General features: G+C 42.6%; 1 protein-coding gene across 1 annotated transcript in view; it reads left to right on the top strand.

The window, feature by feature from the left end:
- The window catches only part of SLC13A4 (solute carrier family 13 member 4), a 44243-nt gene that overhangs the window by 11523 nt on the left and 11673 nt on the right, over positions 1-21047 (top strand). Inside the window, exons 7-13 of the mRNA XM_054988629.1 lie at positions 2926-3062; positions 4175-4356; positions 5759-5813; positions 7816-7855; positions 11028-11105; positions 12659-12849; positions 17888-18007. Of these exons, the coding sequence (XP_054844604.1) occupies positions 2926-3062; positions 4175-4356; positions 5759-5813; positions 7816-7855; positions 11028-11105; positions 12659-12849; positions 17888-18007 (803 nt within the window). The remainder of the gene's footprint in view (positions 1-2925; positions 3063-4174; positions 4357-5758; positions 5814-7815; positions 7856-11027; positions 11106-12658; positions 12850-17887; positions 18008-21047) is intronic.

Genomic DNA, 21047 nt, shown 5'->3' with positions numbered 1-21047 from the left:
GTTACCTAGAAGTCCCTTTTCTGCACCATATAAATGTTCAATCCACAACAATCAGCACTTTCAAGTAAACATGTATAGGATTGTATTCTTGGCTAGACAAAAAAAGTGAGCAGCCACCCACATTGGTCCATAGCAAAATCCCCTTTTATTGTTTTTAACATCCATCCTAATGAAGAGTTCTGGAGAACTCCAAAGCTTTCACAATGTATTACTTTGCTTGGTCTTAATAAAAGTTACTACATGGCTTTTGCTTTTAGTCTTATATAGAAAACTCATGCCATTGAATCTTGCACTATGGTCCAGACAGGGCAATTGAGCAGGTGAATAATTAGCAGGGCTTTTTTTCTGGGAAAAGAGGTGGTGGAACTCAGGACCACACAACAACGTCACTTTGGGTCAGCTGGAACAAGGGGGCAATCTAAACTCCCCTCTGTCTGTAGATCAGGGGGCAGGGCCACTGGCCATGTGACCATTTTCAAGAGGTGCCGAAACTTCGTTCCACCGTGTTCCAGCTGAAAAAAAAAGCCTTGATCATTAGAGTGGTACAATATACAAAGATGCCTGGATTCAGCCCATGAGCTGGTTTACATGGTGGCAGGAACTGTATCCAAGCTGCTACATAACTTCTCCCACACAGCTCCTGGTAATCTTTGAAAGAAATGAATGGTGTTTCTAATAGTGTGATCTTATACAGAGGTACACTGTCCTAAATCCTTTGAAATCCATAGGATTAGAAGGCAGTAACTGTTCTTGGGATGACAGATAGGAACAATATTCGTGGGTGCATCCCATATTATCCATTGCCCGGATGCTGCAGCAGCTCCCATGCATTTGTTGGTAACACATGAACTGGCCCTTTCTTTCAAGTAAGCATGCTGAGAGTTGGGCCATAAGTCTGCCCATCCAATGAAATAGCATCAGCACATGAAGTTTTAGATCAGGTACACTTGAATGCATTAGGAAGGTTCTCCCTCCAATCTATTTAGAGCAATCCTGTTGCTTGTGACGCAGAGCTTTATGCTTATAAGAACATTAGACGTTCTGTCTAGACCCCCCAAAATGTGAAAGGGATAAAGGGGAACAATACAGGCTTTTGTGTTGCTAGTTTTGAAGGATTCTTTGCTTTTCACTCAAGAACACATTTTATTAAAAAATAGTTGCACAGGCTAACCTGGAAGGGGGGGAGGGAATGGAAACGTTAATGAGACAAAAGTGGGAACAAGCCAGGAAAGGAACAGTCCTTGACTGATATTTTAATTGTGACAATCTCACATTCTTTTTTTAAAAAAATCCTCCTTGGGACTCATTTGGTAACTCTGAATGTTGATTATTTATTTTAGGATTATCCAACCCCACTATTATACAGGCCTCAGTAGGCCTCAGGACAGTTTACAACATAGTAGAAACTACAATCAGTCAAATACATGAAAATGTATAACCAAAACAAAAAAGAAATCTTAAAATAGCATGAAATGTTCCAGCAGAAAACAGTTGAGCGATATTTAGTCCAACAGTTTTAAAAAATTTTCACTAGTCCCTTGTTGGAATAAAAAATGTCAGAATTTTTTTCTTTAAAAACTGCAACAGTGTTGGATCTGCAAATAGCCCAGGGATTCAATAATAATGGCAGGCACTCCCACCCATCTACCTTCAGCCGAATATGAGATGTGGAGAAAGACCTAGTCAAAGTCTCCAGGCAGACAGGAAGATCCTTCTGAAGCTGACTTTAATTTTGGACGTCAAAGGTCAACACCAGCATTCTAAACTGTAGCCAGAAACAAACTGGGATTCACTGGAGTGTTTTTTTTTTAATGCTTCCGTTGGCTCACTCATTCTACAAAGCAGTCTGCTGAACATTGGCAAGTCTGAACAGTAAGCAAAGGAACTCTCACACGGAATGTATTACTGTAGTTGGAGTTTACCAAGTATATATCATAGTGGCTGGATCATCTTATAGGAATGGCTGCAGGTGGTGCTAGCAAATGCTTGTTCACCACTTGGTATTTCAAGAGTTCCCTCAAAAGTTGCATCTTTCCTCTCAAGTCGAATACCCAGAACAGGAGAAGCAAAATGGGATAGATAACTGGTTTCCTTTCCTCAGTCTAAGCCTGGAAGCTAACCTTCAAGGCAGTGTGGTATAATAGTTAAGGCCTTGGACTGGGAAGATCCAGGTTGGGTTCTAAGTCCTCCCTGGCCATGAAGTTTTCTGGACGTCCTTGGGCCAAGGTTGTTGTGAAGATAAAATGGTGAAGGGAAAAATTGTATGTTTATATACACACTATATACAGACACACTATATACACACTCACTATACATGCACACACACAAAGACACACTAGATATAGATATAGATATAGATATAGATATAGATATAGATATAGATATAGATATAGATATAGATATGACCTTTGTCGTTGGAAATTACAGAAAAATGAAAACAGGCTAAAACCAATTATGTGAGTGAAGAAGAGTATTTTATTATAGAGGTAAAAAATTCCCTAAGCGTTTTGCTATAAAATTTCTTCAGTGGAATCTGTGTCTTTCTATTTCCTTACAGCAAAATCCAAAAAACAGTAGTAGCTGGATAATAAAACACTCTTCTTCAATTGCACCATTGGCATCTGCCTGTTTTCATTTTTCTGTGATTGGTTCAGGCTTTTTGTTTTCTGCTCACTGGAAAGTACAGCATGAGTTATACAAGGATGTTGATTTTTTTCATTGAACAAGGAAAGTTCTCCAAAATTAATGAAAAAAACTGAACATGAAGAAAAGCAGAGGTAAAATGAAAAGGCAAAACACGACTGGGCGTTTGCCCAACTGGTAGACTCTTCCATTTCCAAAGGTGTTTTCTCTCAGTAATAGTTGGTCTCTTCCTCCCTCACCTGTCCCTTGTGTTTGATCTCCTCCAACTTGGCTTTCCTGCAGGTGGCTGCAGAATACATCAAAAACACCACTTTGCTTCTCATGGGGGTCATTTGTGTGGCAGCCTCTGTTGAGAAGTGGAACCTGCACAAACGGATTGCCTTGCGCATGGTCATGATGGCTGGAGCAAAGCCAGGCATGTGAGTGAATCTGCTGTTTCTCAATATGCAGTAATGACAAAGGGAGTAATTAAAAATGAAGAACACAAAAGGTTGATAAAATTAGCATGTGGTGCTTATTTACCATGGCACTTTACCTGCTTCAGAAGCCCATTGAGCTAAAGACGCAGGTTAGTTGAAGCATGATGAAGCAAGTTTCCAGACACATCCTGCTCATTTTCAGGTGATATAATCACACGTATCAGGATCCTGCCAGCTGAGTGTATTGGGAGTGTGCACTACCCACAATCTTCCCGATATGTGTGCTTGCCATAGTGTTTGAAAGGGGCAATGAATAGGTACATTACAAGAGATCTGGCCCTGTCCTGAGTAGCCAAGAGAGTCTGATCTTGTCAGGTTTCAGAAGCTAAGTAGGGTTGGCCTTGGTTAGTAATTGGATGGGAGACTTCTAATGAAGGCCAGGTTAGTAATTGGGTGGGAAATGTCCAATGAAGGCCAGAGTTGCAGAGGCAGGCTGCCATGAAAACCCACCAGAAGTCGCCATAGGTCAGCTATAACTTGATGGCACTCTCCACCATCACACAAGAAACTAATTTTTCCAGTTTCTGGTTCATATGTTCCAAAGCTCAAAAGCCAAATATTGCCCCTTTCAGACAACATGGTGACTCTGGAGGATCTACACGTGGTTGCCATCCTCCTAATATGTGTGAACTGTAAAGCCAGCAAAGCACACCCCCAAGATAAGTATGAAGAATAATGCAAGTCTGAAAAATATACCTCCTCTTCCCTTACTGCTGCTACTCTTGTTAGTATTTCATTTCTTTATCCTGTTCCCTCTGTTTTTATTTCTGTTCTCAGTATAGTTTGACTCTTGCCTCTTCTAAATTTCTGGTTTTACACAATAGATTTCAGAGCTCATGATAGAAACCAGAAGGTCCTAAATTTTTGTTATGTTGTTATAAATATGGTGTGTTAATGATGCCTTTTGTACTTAGTAGGTTGTTTAGGGGACAGAATGAATTCTGTAGTGTGGTATTTTGGTAACAATAAGGGGAAATGCCTACAATCTGTCAAGATGTTGGAAAGACATTGGAAAGCATGCTTCAAAAGGTCTTCTCTATCCTGCACTTCAGGCTGCTCCTTTGCTTTATGTGCTGCACAACTGTCTTGTCCATGTGGCTTTCCAACACATCCACCACAGCTATGGTGATGCCCATTGTGGAAGCAGTGCTACAGGAGCTAGTTAATGTTGAGGAAGACCATGAAGTGAATGGCACCGTGGGCAGCACTGTCCAAGAAGACCAAGAAAACACAGGTACATGGTGAACACCATCCTGACTTTCTTATCACAGACTTAGTTGCTGCAAAGAGAGCATATGAAGCTATTATATACCACATCAGTCCATCAGTTCTTCTAGCTCATGTATTGAGCCTGGACCTGGCTAGAGGTGTGAGCTTTTTGTCATGAGATGAAGGACAAGAACCAAAGGGCTCTTGGCCCTGGGCTCATAACCCATGGCTCACTGCCTGTAGCCTTGAATGGGCCCAGCCATGGATGTAGTGTAGTGTATTTGGATTTGTTTTCTGTTTATTTGAATTGTATTTTGTTTGTGTAAATTACTTGCCTATTTGAATTGTATTTTGGTGTTTTTGTAAGCGTCATTTGGTGCCCCTTGGAAGAAAACTGGGAGAAAAATGATTAAATAAAAAATAAAGTGCTATCCGCTCTGACTGGCAGAGTCTATGGTAGAGGGTCTATGGTAGAGGGTCTACCAGGGTCTATGGTAGAGAAAGGACCTTTCCAACACCTTTTACCTGAGATCATTCACTGGAGATGAACTAGGACCTTCTTCATGCAAAGCATGTGCTCCACCATTGAGCCATATAACCCTTCCCCAAGGCAGAGGTCTTTCACATTATTTTAACTGGAGGTGCTGGGGATTGAACCTGGCAGCTTCTGCATGTAAGGCAGCTTCTGCAGATGCTGCACCCCGAGCCATGTCCATCTCTTTCACTTTCATGTCCTGCTTCCAGTGGTTTCTGGCTGTGATCTGTTGGAGAAAGCTAGATGGACCTTGGTCTGATCCAAGAAGGCAGCTACTCAGCATGGTCACCTATGGTATGGTCAAAGGAAATAGAACTAGAGTAAAATGTCATGGAAGTCTCAAACATGCATCCATGTTGCAATGATCTTGCACCTTCATAGCTCTCAGCAGTATGGCCATTGGACTCTGTTGTTTCAAATCCAAGTTTCAGTCCACTCCAAATATATGATATTTAGTTATGTGTTTGCAATCTATATAGGGCAATAATTCAAGGTAAAAGGAATTTTATGTTTAAAAATGGGTTTAAACTCTCAACATTGAAGAACCTATCTGCAAATGTCATACCTACAAAATTCTTGCTCGCCCATTTTGCAGCGAACGGTAGATTTATTTGTATGCTACGTTTGTGTGTGAAAAACGTAGCCAAACCTCTGAGTTCTAGGAAATCTCCAATGATTCAAAATCAACAATTTACAATACTGACATTTCTCCCAACTTGAAATCCCGTTGAGATTTGTTTCTGGCAGTATCTGCTATGTGTCACATCACTGGGATTGTCCAAGATAGATGAATTGTGTTTACTTTCTCTTCTGCCCTCATTATATTGCCTGCCAAATTCTGAAATGACTGTGTGAGAAACATCTTTCCCTCCCACCTTTTATCCTTCTGCAGGTATTGATGAAAAACATGGCCAAACATCCTTGGAGCTTATTTTCATCAACGAGGAGTAAGAACGAAGCCTGTCCATCTCTAATGGACATTTGAACCCTTAAAGGTCACAATGAGATAAAATGTAACATCAGGAGATGCAAATATCAGATTACAAAGACTGGGAGCATTCAGTTTATGGGGAGGGTGATGGGATGCATTACATGAAGCAGGAATGGCTGGGTCTTGGTTATCATGATGTTCATTGTTGTTGAAATGCAAAAGGTGACTTGTTGTATGTGGGTGACAATGGGAGCTGGGTGGAGGAGGGTGGGGGATAAATAGTTTCTCCAGTCTAATTATCACTACAGTGGAAGGGATAGGTTATTCCAAATGTTTGTGAGTTATGTGCTTCTGACTTACCGCAACCCTATGAATGAAAGGTCTCCAAAATGCCCTATTCTTAACAGACTTGCTCAGATCTTACAAGATGAATTCGATGGTTTCCTCCATCTCCTCCAGCTTGTAAGACATGAGAGTCAAGCCATCTCATGTTGCATCTTCCTCTTTCCTTACTGCCTTCCACTTTTCCTAGTATTATTGACTTTTCAGAGAGTCTTCTCATGATTTGACCAAAGTACAACAGCCTCAGTTTTGTCAGATTAGCTTCTAGGGAGAATTCAGGCTTGATTTGATCTAAAACCCACTTATTTGTCTTTATGGCCCTCCATGGCATCGGCAAAAGAAATCCATGGTTTCTTGAGTCCTTGTCAATGGTTAAGCTTTTGATGTTTCTACCTTGCTTCCTGGGTCTGTTAATGGGAGCAGTTATCAAGACCTATGATTCTCCCAGTATCTGCAGCTACCGTTGTGTGTGAATAGGGCAATGCATGCATTGTGTGAATATTTGTGTGAATAGGGCAATGCATACACAAATGCATATCTTCAACAAAACTGGAAAATGTGTTTGTTACCCTATTTATAAAAATGGTGGCTGTGTGTACTGAGAGGATTGCATATATTGCACTTTCATATTATATGAAGGAAGGCTTTAGTAAGAAGAAATTCTTACATTTGATGATGTATGATCAATTTGTTTTGACATAGAGGCTAACTATACTTCCAGCTCAATCTTAAGAAGAATTACTCCAGTCTAAGCCCATTGAAATCAACTCTGCTTAAGATTGCACTATTTATTAGGAATGCCCCCAAATTTTATAGCCATGCTGTTCTAAGTTTTTAAAAAATCCCCATTTATTTTTATTTCTTCCTTGTGAATTTTGCACTATTTTCTGTTTCCATCTGTTGAATTTTCCCCACATAAAATTTATCCTATTATTAGCGTTTTTATTTTTGTGCCAGTTGCATATAAATGGTATAATAATAGCATAATATTTCATCAAAGAAACAAAGGAATTGGGGATACTAGCAACAAAAATAGCCAAAATGAGAGAGTTCGCAATGAGAACATATGGAAAAAAATAGAAACATTCATATAAAAGTACACATAAGATACCCCAAGTACCATTTTTAAAAAATAAAAAATCAGATATGGGCGAGGGGAATTTAGAGAAGTGGCACAGTGCGCTTACTTAGTAAATATTTATTTTACATTTCTTTAAAAATACCTACTCAGTCTGACTTAAAATCTTCTGAGGTGGTTTCAGAACGTTTCCTTGCTCATAATTTCTCTGCCCCCCATCCCCTGGCAGCAATTTTCTCCCTGCACATTTCCAGTGCACATTTTTTCTCAATAATGAACCATGGCTGATTCCGCACACGTTGGATAATGCACTTTCAATGCACTTTATCAATCGTTTGAGGTGGATTTTTTGTTCCGCACACGAAAAAATCCGTTACAAATGATCTATAAAGAGGATTGGAAGTGCATTATCCAACTTGTGCAGAATCAGCCCATGTTGAGTAAATCTACTTAGAACCATAAATAAAGCAAATGGGGAAAGGATTAAGTATCCTTTACCCTCCTGCCATTTTTCTACTATAAAATGCCCATGTCCCATAGCTGTGTTCCAGTGAAATAGCTGTGAATCAACATCTGCTTTTTTATTCTCTCTTTTTAGTGCTACAACTGCTGACTTCAGCTCCCTGATGCATTCCAAGGTAGTCCGAGAGGCCATATTAGTCCTTTGTGAAATGACACTCTACGATAGAAAGCAATTCTGAAGTACTGCGATAATGATGTTACTATTTTCTCCATCTTTTCACCCAGTTTGGAGCAATGCCGCACTCTGTGTTTAAAGGCACACCATGCTTATATGAATGTGTGATGTGGCTGTAAATGCTTATCAAGGGCTGGTGCTGGCGCTTTAATTTAATGGCATCAAGGGGTCAAAGGGATGTTGGTCCCATTTTTGGTCTTGGAATATGGGACGGCTGATTCATAATAACTTAGTCTTTCCATGTTTGATGACTCACAACTCAATGTGCAAACTGTCCCAATTGGCAAGCAATATGTTTGAGACAATGTAAAAATTCAGTTTTAAAAGGCTTGGAAGGAAAGCAAGCCAGACAGTAACTTTTATTAGGTGAACCTGAGCTGTTGTCTCTTCAGAGTGATGCCTTATATTGGCTCCTGCTCTTTGAACTTTGGGTTCAGCAGTGTGGATTAACGTAAGGCTTCTTTACCTGAGCTGCTGAACCTGATTCCTTCTTGCTCTTTTGATCCTATTGCACTGCAGACTTAAGCAGAGTTACACCCTTCCAGGTACACTGAAGTCAAATTACCTTCTCTTGCCACTGAAGTGGAGTCAATGCAATAGAAATCCCTTGATTGCTCCATTCTCTGTATATATTTCAATACTTTTGTTCACTTTTCTTCCCAATGGGGACCCAAAGCGACTTACAAAATACGAAAATACAATTTAAATAAACAAACAGAGGTCGGGATCTGAGCAAATAATACAGTACAACAAATCTTGTCCCAGTCTTGGATCCACTGGCCTGACTCACTTAAGGCCAAACTACACAAGATGTTTTTTGTCAAGTTGGGTCCAATCAACTCATTCCCGCCTCCAGCCCCCCAGCAGATCTGAGAATCGGTAGGAGCCCAGTGCTGCTCAGAGTTGTGGCCTTGGGGAGAGGAGGGGTTCCTGAGCCAAAATTGCAAAGGGGGAAGGCAGGAGCCACACTCCCATGTTACAGTTCCAAGATGAATTGAGCCCCCACTGACGTTTAAAGTGACATTTCCTACAGCTGCTGCATAGCTGCAGGGAAAATGACTTGACTCACCAAAAAATACATTGTATACTACACATTGTAATGTGGAAAACATATTGTGTACCATAGTTTGGCCCTAAGGGTCTTGCCTTTGGCTTATGCTAGAAACTCATCCATCTGGCAGCACCGAATGCCTGCAATGCCTGCAAACAGAAAAGGAAAGAAGTTCCACCCAGAGCTCATGCAGCTGCCATAGATGTTTCCTATCTTCCTTCCTTTCACATTTTGTACAGAAAGCATGTGTGGTTTGCTACAGATTTCAGTTTATTTATTTGTTTGTTTGTTTGTTTATTAAATTTATACTTAGCTCTCTCTGTGAGTGGGCTCAGAGGGGATTTACATCATAAATGCATAAAAACAATTAAGAACAATTTAAAACATTGGTAGCAATCATATAGCACAGCATTAAACATAAAAGGCAGCTCATATTGCACCCTACATCTCAGCCCCTCGAGCCTACAGGGCAGGGTGGTTAAAATGCAATCAGTGTAGGGTTAGGCACATATTCCCCCACCCCCCGGGAAGGGCCAGTGGGACGATTAATCTGTCTCAGCCTCCATAAACCTGGTGGAACATCTCCATCTTGCAAGCCTGGCAAAATGATAACAAATCTTGTTGAGACGGGGCCTCCACAGGCAGAGAGTTCCACCAGGTAGGTGCCAGGACCAAAAAAGCCCTGGCTTTGGTTGAGGCCAAGCAAACCTCGTTGGGGCCAGGGATCACCTGTAGTTAGTTATCTGCTGATCGGAGCAGGCTCCAGGGAATATAAGGTGAGAGGCCATAGGTATGTCGGTCCCTGTCCACTAAGGGTCTTAAAAGTTAGGACTACAGATGGGCACGAATTGAATTATGACCCAAAAAAATGCACAAACCAGGCTGGTTCGTGATTCATGAACCAGTGGTTCGTGGAAGCTCGTTTCCATGAACTGGTCTACTGGTTCATTTGGGTCATAAAGTGCCAGTTTAAAAGGCCATTTTCCCAGGGAAATGGCCATATAAACTTCTGCTGCTTGCAAGTGGCAGGTCCCTTTAAACTATCAGCTAGTAGGCAGCAGGGGGGACCCCCACCTTGCCACCTGCCAGCTGGTAGTTTAAAGGGACCTGTCACTTGCAAGCCACAGGGCCCTGTAAACTGCCCAAACCCCAGCCCCAGCCACAGACTTACCTTGGCCTTCCTGAAAATGGCCTTCCTGCCCCTCAAATGGCTGCCGCAGGCGTCATTTGAGGGGCAGGAAAGCCGGTTTTGGCCTCCTCCACCACCCTGTGGGCCCATGCATCAGCAGAAGAGGCCAAAAACGGCCTTCTTGCCCCTTGTGGGAGGAGAGGAAGACACCGCGGGCCCGCAGGCCAAGGTAAGTGTGGGGCTGGGGTTTGGGCAGTTTAAAAGGCCCTGCCGCTTGCATGTGGCAGGTCCCTTTAAACTATCAGCTGGCAGGTGGCGAGAGGGGATTCCCCCCCCCCGCCACCACCTGCCAGCTGATAGTTTAAAGGGACCTGCCACTTGCAGGGCAGAAAAGGGCCCTTTAAACTGTCAAATGCCCCTTTCCCTGCCACTGCTAAGCAGCTGGAAAGGGGCATTTAAACCCCACAAACTGGTTTGTAAACTGGCCCCAGTTTGTGCCAGTTCATGGTTCCTGGTTCGTGATAATCCACGAACCACAAACCTCATGGTTCGGCTTTTTTGTGGTTCGTTCCCATCTCTAGTTAGGACTAGAATCTTGAACTCTACCTGGAACTCTACTGGGAGCCAGTGCAGCTGGTGCAGAACAGGTGTAATATGTGACCAGAAGGAAGTTCCGGTCAATATACGTGTCACTGCATTCTGGACCAGTTGTAACTTCCAGAGCAGACACAAGGGCACTTCCCCCCACCTCCAGCAACTTGCTAATATGCAGGTATGCACTGATAAATATGCAAGTGTGCACTGGTAATATGCAGTTGCGCACAGATAAAACAGCAAAAAATCTTTATGATTATTACATCTTGATACAGATTATTTTTTATGTAGTGTTTGAACAAATGTACATCTAATTAAAGGCCATTTATCTTCCCTTAGAACATGAATGGTGTACACGTGATAGCCAACACAATTGGAACCGTGAACTCCAAAACCAATGGTCAGCACCTACCTCAGGTAAGAACACAATACTCCTGTCCAGAGAGAGAAAGCACACCTGGAAGCAACAATGGGCGGAGGCCTTGTTTTCTGTACTCTGCTTGTGGCACTTCCATGGGCATCTGGGTTGCCACTTCCATAGACAGGAGGCTGAAACGAGTGCTGGTCTGGTCTAGCAGTGCCCCTCTGATATTCTTACGCTCACACTTCTGCTTTTGCCTTGAAATTACCTTTGACCAAAAGAGTCAGAATGCTGATGTTTTTACTCTAGTTTCCCCTTTCACTATGTTCCCAAGATTTCCGATACCAAGAGTCTGTCAAAATATAACACAGTAACATTTCTACCTATATGGTCTGATATAACTAGTTAAATTGCCTTGTGACATTGTCAGTGGCCTCTTCAAATGTGGTTTACTGTTGAGGCTAGCTGGGTAAAAAGACTAAGAATTTTGAGTTCCCACAGAAAAGAAGCTGCCTGTTCTAATACAGATGCAGTTTGATAGTTTGTAATCTGCAGATATTCTGGCACTTCAGCGAGGCCCTGAGTCATGAAAGGAAGACTTCTATTTTATTTCAGAAGTGACAGAAATAGACTATATCATGGTAATTGGCTTATAGCTTGGGAATGGCCCTAGCAAAGTGTCCCAAGCACACCTCCCAGCCCCCTCCTATCCAGGGAGTCCGTCTTTCAAGCCAGGCCAGACTTTCCATATACATAATAAGCCTTCTGACAGGCTGGCAATATATTACTTATCTAGTTTTAAAGCAGCAATTTTGGCAACCATCCCTTATTTAATTTTCCTCAGTGACTAACATGATTTCAGGATGGTCTGAGTCATCTGGAATTATTTGCTCTGTCTGTGGTTGTGTTATATTGTGCTCTGTATTATATGGATTTTATATAGCCCATATATGAATGATTCTGCCACACAGCGGAGTGGAGTTGAATTGAGTTTTGATAGTATTTACTCCTTCCCAAGTTGATGTCATATTTAATTTCTTATACCCTTGGGCTGTTGTCTGTTTCTTGTCTATGAATACCCCCTCTAAACTTTGTCTGATGTGCCATAACGTTAAAAGATCACAATAGCCTAGGAATAAGAAAGCCTGTGTCCTGTCAGAACTGGGAGGAGTAAGAGAATGTGGAGGATACTAGAGCTCATAAAAAAGATCTGCATATACAAGAGGGGGCACAATCTCTGCCCTCCCCTGCCTACCAATTCTCACTTCATGTTAATCTTGGGATTCCCCCAGAAGCAGCATTTCAGGGGACATTGGGGGGCTGTGTTGAGAGGGGGGAGTTCGAGAACTTGTGCTTCTGTGCACAGAATTTAGACACAGCTCTACCCGTTAGGCTGATAGTTGGGGACCAGAGGCCCAAGAGGGGGCGGGGGGACTCGTACTGTGTCTAAAGGTGACACAGTCTTATTTAATAGGGATATAGAGAAGGGATGGCTTGAAAATATAGATTTACATAGCTATCCTGATTTGAGGGAAGCAAGTTGGAAACGGGAGAGGTGTACTCACCATGCCAGGATTGTTTCTACTTACAGCATGTGGTATCTTTACAGGCTCAGATCCTTGTTCTTCCACCCAAACCTCAAAATCTGGAGCTCAGCAGTCCACTCCACTATCAGTCTCAACACGACCAGATGGTCTGCAAGTGCCTCTCGCTGAGCATCTCCTATGCAGCAACCATTGGGGGACTCACCACCATCATAGGCACCTCCACTAACCTCATCTTCCTAGAGTATTTCAACAAGTAAGTGATGCACACTTAGGTGTATGCTATTTATCAGAAGTGTTGTGGAGCCATGAATGGGTGGCCTTGTGATGACGACTTCTAAGATACAGGTTGTTGTTCCTCCAGCAGACCTCATGCACAGTCACTGTGGCATAAAGAGGCTAGAAGATAGGATGTAGGTCTCAAAAAGTGAGTTAGAGAGGAAATAAGAAGAGGAGTGACATCTCAAGACTGATAGCCAAATTAGATGCTGGGGCCACTGGCACTTCTCCCTGTGGGATGATGGCTGTGGGATGAACCAGGATAGCCCAGGGGAGGTGGTACCCAGCCTGCCCGTATGAGCTGGCCTGCCCAAAGCCATCATGGCCCAGGGGTGGTAGCTCCCGGCATGGCCAAGGCTTGCATGGCCCAGGAAGGCAGCTCCTGGCTCACCCAAGCCCACCCAGTGGAGGCTCCTGACCCACCTAAGCCCTATGCAGGCTGCCTCTCCCTCCTCCTTTGGGGGGAGGTGGGCTGGGGGGCTACCTCTCTCTCTCTCTCCTTCTTTCAGAGGTGTGGTGGGGCTAGAACAGCACAGACAGGTTGCCTCTCCCTCTCCTTTGGGGGATGTTTTTCCAGGACTGTTTTCCCATCTCAGTCCGCCCCTGCTAGAAGTTGTGAGTAACACTATTTGAGACACAGATGCCTAACTTGACTTGTAGTCACACATACCAATTCGTATAAAGTGAGTATATTCACCTAAAAAGAGCTCTGTTGCTCCGTTGGGCTCTGGACCTCTACGAGGGTGGAGGAGCAGATTCAAGATTCCCTACTGTGACATTTCTGCTGGAACACCTTCCTCCCCCCTCACAGCGCTCTATAGCCCAATGGAGTTCTTTTTATATGTATAAACCCACTTTAAGTGCCTAAACCTATCCATGAGTCATTACACCTACGTCAGGCGCCCATATCCGGATTCCTGTTGTTCATAACATCTAGTTTGGCTCTAACCCAATAGGTTCATGGCTAAGTGATGTGGTGGAGAGTGCCATCAAGTTATAGCTGACTTAAGACAACTCCTGGCTGGGGTTTCATGGCAAGAAACTAACAGAGGTGGTTTGCCATTGCCTGGCTCTGCAACCTTGGTTTTCATTGGAAGTCTCCCATCCAATTACTAACCAAGGTCGACTCTGCTTAGCTTCTAAGATCTGATGAGATCAGGCTCAGCTGGGCTATCCAGGTCAGGGCTCACAACTAACCAGAACCCTGAAAACACTGCAACTTCCATTTGCAGTTTGCCATTCTTATAAGTACACTACTTCAGCTTTAAAACATCTATGTACACTTTCGTCCAGTTCTTTATCTTTACAGGCTCTGGAATGAAGTGGGGGGACAGCTCCTTTTATTTCTTAGATGGCTCCATCTGTTCTAGTGATTTGTTCCCCCTGCAAAGTAATAATCTTCAAAGTGCAACATCATTATGTTTTTAATGTAGCAAACAATACAAGGAAAATTAAATGAAAATTAATAAAGCCAAAGGCATGCCTAAATGAATTCAGAAGAAAAATGATCTGGTTTTATAAACATTTTTGAGCAAATTTACTTTGAGGGTTTTTTTTAAAAAAAAAAGCTTTAGAAGGGCAGTAGAATTTAAATAAGATGCTTTAAAATATTACTGAGAGCTCTACAAAATAGAATTCATGCTAGATTTTCAGTGCACATTTATACAGCTAGAAGGAATGTTATCTCTGCTGTCTCATAAAATACTGTATATTGGATGGATGGATGGATGGATGGATGGATGGATGGATGGATGGATGGATGGATGTGGGAGGGAAAGTATGGTATAGTCTGATCTCATCACATCTCCGAAGCTTGCCGAACAGAATGGGATTCTGTTTGTTCCCTCCTCTCAATTCCAAATTTGTGGTTGAATAATGATGAGGTAGAATGGACACAAAAGGAAATGCTTATGAAAAGTGAGGTGTCAAATGGCCATTTTCCAGTTGCCAGAAAATGGATAGGTTCTCACTGATTTGCTCCTCCTGCTGATGCAGCCAGGTGGAATGAAGTTCCTAAACAATGCTTATATTGCCGATCTTGAAACATGTTAACTCAATGTTCTGGTAGTTGTCATCTTAGTATCCCAAATAATAATTGGGTGGGGGCTTGTGGCCACAGCTGCAGATGTTACAGCTGATTTCTGTGCCTAGAAGTGAGAAGATGGGGATTGATCCACAGTAGGCTGGAAGCTAAGCAGGGTTGATAGTTGGGAGACCACCAAGGAAGACTTTGCAGAGGAAGGCAATGGCAGACCACCTCTGCTTCTCACTTGCCTTGAAAGCCCCTTGCTGGGGTTGCCATAAGTTGATTGTGACTTGATAGTACATATATACATGTGTGTATATGAAATATATAGTGTAGATATACAATGTAAAGTACATCTATGGCAAGCAGGAATTTTAAATCACATGTTCTATATAGGTTAATCTGACCTCCTTACTATTGCTACAAGTTGGGGGGACACCCGTGAAGACTTATGTAGGGTAGAGAATCCAGTTCTCCTTACTTCTCCATCTTTTCTGGTTGCTCTTGCCTCTTCCTGATCCATCTTTTGACATTTCTGCAAAACTATGAGTTCCCCCAAGTTTTTAGAGCTCTAAATGGTGGCCTTGGCTGCCCTTATTTCACTTGTATCTGTACAGGAAGCAAGCCCTTGGCTATTTACTGTGATAGCTGACTTATGGTGACCCTTGGTGGGGCTGTCATGGCAAGAGACTAACAGAGGTGGTGTGCCATTGCCTGCCTCTGCAAACCTGGTCAGGTCTCCCATCCAATTACTAACCAAGGCAAACCCTGCTTAGCTTCAAGATGAATTTTGATGGTGAAAAATCAAGTTTTGTTGCTGTGCAAGGAACAATCCGATCCACCCATATTCCTCCCTATCCCCAAGCATAAAATTCTACTTATTGTGTTTAGACGAGGTGGGAGGAAGAGGAAAGATGCTGGAACAAATTGATTAGCCCATGAGCCCATGAGTCCATGAATTACATTTCGTGCGGGCCATTTCCCCATTGAAAATCACATCCCCAAGTCTCCACAGCACTGAAGGAACTTGTTTACAAAAATTCATTTTTATCTGCAACTCATAGGGTGGGAGAAAGCAGGTTGGTGGAACTAAGAGCTATTTTGAGTAGAAAAACAGCCAGCAGGAAAGGACTTAAGTATCAACTTGGCCTGTCACCCACTCCCTCCCAAGGCTACTTTTCAATTAAAAAAAAAGTTGGAATATTTTTTTTACACTCACCTGCGTGTGATGAGCAGTTTGCCTCTGAGTGCTGTATCTATCCCATCTTCTTCTGCACCACTGCATTTTATATTTCTGGGCTTCACTAATATCTCCATTAGCTTCCCAGTTTTGTTAGAGTTAATGGCCAGTAATTTCGGGATGCCAGCTTTTGATTGTCAGGTTTGCATTATAGGGGTCAAATTAGTTGAGAAGCATCCAAGACCACCACCACCAACTTGGGCTCAATTTAACTTGCGATTATATTATGGAATGAGGAATCTATTTGTCCCACCTTTCCTGTGAGAAACTCAGGGTGGCATACATGGTTCTACCAACCCCCTTTTTATCATCACAACAATCCAGTGAGGTGGACTGAAAAAGAGTGTGTAGCCCTAGCAGACTCAGTAAGTTTTGTGATCAACTGGGAAATCTGAACCTAGGAGCAGAACCACAAGTGACAAAAGGCACAGATTGGACACTTGTCTGCTTCCCTCAAGTTTTGATGGGAAATGTAGGCATCCTGGTCTCGCAGCTTCGCTCTCTGACTGCTGTCCAATGGACTTTTCAACTGTCACTTGTCCAACATTCCGCCAAGCTGCCTACATTTCCCATCAAAACTTGAGGGAAGCTGACAAGTGTCCAATCTGTGCCTTTTGTCACTTGTGGTTCTGCTCAGGTCTCTCAGATTCTAGTATAGCAGTCTAGCCACTAAATCTGCCCTGTGGAGAACCAGGGCAAATTGTTGGGACAAATAAAAAGCCTCTATGATTACTCCAATAGGACAAAGAGCAGCAGACTGTCAGCAAGCATCAGGATGAAAGGAAAAAAGACCCTACCCATGCAGTGATCCCAGTAAGAATCAGACAACCTCCCCCCGCCCCCATGTTTGCTGTTTACAAAGAGGAATGCTTGGGAGTTCCAAATATGACAGTCCCAGCAGCCTGTCTCATTTGACCTTTCGTTCTTTGTTTTTTTTCTTCATCCCCCGATGCCCCATCTCTATGGACTTGTTTAAAAACAGAGTGTACAGATCTTTGCACATTGCTTTGCCTTTTTCTCCTCTGAGAGTTGTCTCCAACTGAGGCATGCATGTATGAAAGATAATATCAGGTAGACCACCACAATGAGTACTTGCATATCAATCCACATCACCTCTGATATACTTATTAGGGGAATCTATTGCAGATTCAGCTGCCAAATCACTCAGGCATGTGACTGTGATGTATCCACCATGGGACAACCATTCGTAGGCAATTTCTGTATAAGCAGAATATATGTATACTAGCAACAGAGCCGTTTTTAAAAAAAAAAAAACTGGCCCTAGAAAATGGCGCAGCCTCTGGAGGGACAGACCGGCTCACCTGGCCTTCCTGCCACTGTGCCAGCCTCCATAGGGACGGGATGGCTCACCTAGTGGTCTTGCCGTAGCGCCGGTCTCCTCAGGGATGGGATGGTTTGCCTGGCCATCCCGCCACCACCGCAGCACCCTCTGGAGGCCGTATTGGCCATGACACACATTTTATCCTGGTGCTCCTGCACAGGCACACCAGGATAAAATGTGCGTTGTCAGCAACACGGTTTGCCTTTTATGTTTAAGGATCCTGTAAAGATGTTCATTTTACCCTGAGTGCATTTTGTACTTGCAGAAAAAACAAACATTAATAAACAGCTTCTAATAAACTTCTAATAAACAGCTCAGAAGTTATTAGGCAGATGTGGGAAAACACTAATGAAATGTGGGCACAAGATGACTTTTCTCGATCACTTACAAGGTTCTTTGCTTTACAGCCATTATCCCAATGCTGAAGTGGTAAATTTTGGGACCTGGTTCTTATTCAGCTTACCCATCTCTCTCATCATGTTGGTGCTGACCTGGGTCTGGATGCACTGGCTTTTCCTGGGTTGCAAGTAAGTAAGTTGTGCAAAATATGCATGAGAGTCCCTGATTCAGAATAGCAGACCACGTGGCAGCTTCCTAGCTTTTGCTGACAAACAATGAGGGTAAAATTTGAATGAAGGACTAACTGATCTTAGTCCTAGAACAGCTGAAATAATCCAAGCAAGCATTTTATTGATCCGTTGAAGGCAATTATATGCGACTTTTCTCCAAAGACTCAAGGCAACTGCCAAATGCAAACACCATTTGCAAATAAATACCAATAATATCACACAGAGATGCATAAAAGCATAAACCAACATAAAACAAATAATAGTATCCCCTACATATCCCTTCTAACATCTCTCAACCATATTTCAACCATTTCCATTAACCTCCAAGGAAGGCCTCTGGAGCAAAATGCCTTGTTCCCTCATCCTTCCTTACTCTGTGCAGGGCAAAGGAACTGGGGGAGTAACCTTGCTGAGTAACTAGCCTTGCTCTGCCCTATTCTTTGGCCTCCCCACATTGGTCAATGGGATGGCAGAGGGAAGAAGAAAGGCCACTTTTTCCACTTCCTTTACCACATTTCTTGAACATGTGGGCTCCTTAGCAATTTTCAGATGGGGTGGTGAGCCCCACTCCAAAATGGCTGTGAAAGGTAGTAGAGCCAACATGGCTGTAGCAGGAGGCAGAGCCAAACTGAATACTTCCCCCTTCACACCACCTAGGAAGAAGGAAAGCCTGAAGGAGGAATGGAACCACACATTAACTAATGAAATCCCTGATGCTTACCATTCCTCCTACTACTTCAATAGAAAACCCTTTAATTTGAATGAGGGGCACCCAATAATAAAGTCTAGGTTACAATGGCTGCACCATCTTTCTGAAAAGATTGGTATGTGTGTGCAATGGGCATACTGATAGATGTCATGGTGCCAGTGGGGACCACATTGGAGAACACTGCTTTATCCTGTAGCGCGTAAGGAAGTCAGGGAGGGAATCTAAGGTACCACAATGCACTTTTCCTATGTCAAGCAGCAATCTAGTGCTATAAGCAAAGAGCTTCAAGGAAGGAGCCTACAGAGCAGATGGCTACAAACGTGATCTGAGGGAATGGAGAAGTTCACACCATCACAAAAGAACATCTTGTGATCACTACATAACATGTAGAAGAACCACAGTTTTTCAAAAGAACATAGATAAATGATAAGCATGATATGACCAGGGCTTTTTTCAGCAGAAACATGGTAGAATGGAGTTCCGGAACCTCTTGAAAATGGTCAAATGGCTGGTGGCCCCGCCCCCTGATCTCCAGACAGAGGGGAGTTTAGATTGCCCTCTGCGCTGCTGAGCAGCACAGAGGGCAATCTAAACTCCCCTCTGTCTGGAGATCAGGGGGCAGGGCCACCAGCCATGTGACCATTTTCTCCAAGGGCAACCCACTGAGTTCCACCACCTCCTTTCCCAGAAAAAAGGCCGTGGATATGACCTTACATGATCGAGGTCCACTCTGATATAAGAATGTTTTTCCAAAACATTCTTCTCTGCCTCTTCAGATTAGTGAGAGAGAACATGTTCCATGATAGTCGTTTGTCAGATCTAAGATTGGTTGTGATGAAAAGTGGGGCATCCATTTTTCACAATTCCTGCCCAAGGAGATTCCTGCCCAAAGAGACCTAGCAACTTCTTTAGTCTCTTACCACTGATAGGTATTCTATACACATGCTTTCCCAGGCTACCAATATTGATATTTTTGCTATTTTGATGTTAATCTTGATTTTAACTGGTGTATTAATTTTTTAATAGTGTATTTTGTATACATTATTTTTAGTGTTTTTTCAGTCTCTCCTGTGTACCTCACACTGAGAGCTTTCTGAGTGGAAAACTGGTATTAAAATTATATTAAATAGTTTCACACTAGTTAGTACATGAATAGCTGGAAGATGGTAATGACCTCCGGTCACGGCTAGCTTTATCTGGTTTTGAACTGCTCTGTAGGCTTTTACTGTTCAGTCTCCCGAGTCTTCTGTTTCCCAATAAAAACGAGCTGTAATAAATCAGAAATAATTTATAATCCTCCTGCAAGTCCAAACATGATTCACAGTTCTTTCAGCTCTTTCTCAAAGAGCATTTAAATTCTACATTGCAATTCCAAGATTTGCCTCACATTTTTTTTAAATACGTGCAAGAATTAAAGTGCTAGCAACTAATTATGAAACATTAGCAGATTCCAAGGCTTCCTAATCTCTCATTCCTGTTCTGTGCTGTTCATTCAAGAATGTTTTCAGTTATAAATTTAGCACTGCAATCTCTTTATAGTCCATGCGTGGCAGATATGCAATGGAGCCAAAGGGTGTTTTCTTTAACCCAGGATTCATCTTACTCTAATCCATGGAATCTTATCGGTTTCTAAGATTATATTTTGGTATCTGCATTTTGCATCTTCGCCCTGTGAAAGATCCTGGTATTTTACATAGTAGGGAAATGAATCTTGAAGAAACTTAACTGAAGTGTCCCAGTAAGGTCAGAATCATTAGATTCCAGTCCAACCACAGGACTGCATGATCTTTCCACAAATGGGAAGATTGCAATAAATGATCATTTATTTCTTTGGACAGGATTATCAATGTACCTGATATTTTACAGAGGAAAATAAAGAAAAAACAAGCCACTTTCCTGATAAGCTTACAGTCCAAATTTAGACAAAGGGGGAGAACAGAGGGAGAAGAGAAAATATAAACATCAGACAAGGGATGAATGCAGTTAAATGCGGTCACGTTCACATAGACTTTTCGGGCGGGGTGAGGGCTAAGAAGACAAAGGATGTACAAATATACCCTTTCTCTTTTATTTGTATTTAATTAATTATTTTTCCTTCATTTAAAATATTTATATCCCACTTTCCTCCCAATGATCAGGACTCGAAGCAGCATACATAAATTTAAAAACTAATACAATATCACTCCGACAGAAGACACAAGTAAAGGGAAGCAAGTCAGGAACTTCAGTAAAGGCATGACAAGAGCTCTTCTTCACAGAGCCACCGGAACTTGTGCAGAATTGGGGCCT

This window comes from Eublepharis macularius, chromosome 9 (genome assembly GCF_028583425.1).
Source record: "Eublepharis macularius isolate TG4126 chromosome 9, MPM_Emac_v1.0, whole genome shotgun sequence".
Taxonomy (NCBI): domain Eukaryota; kingdom Metazoa; phylum Chordata; class Lepidosauria; order Squamata; family Eublepharidae; genus Eublepharis; species Eublepharis macularius.
This window is presented reverse-complemented; position numbering and strand designations above follow the sequence as displayed.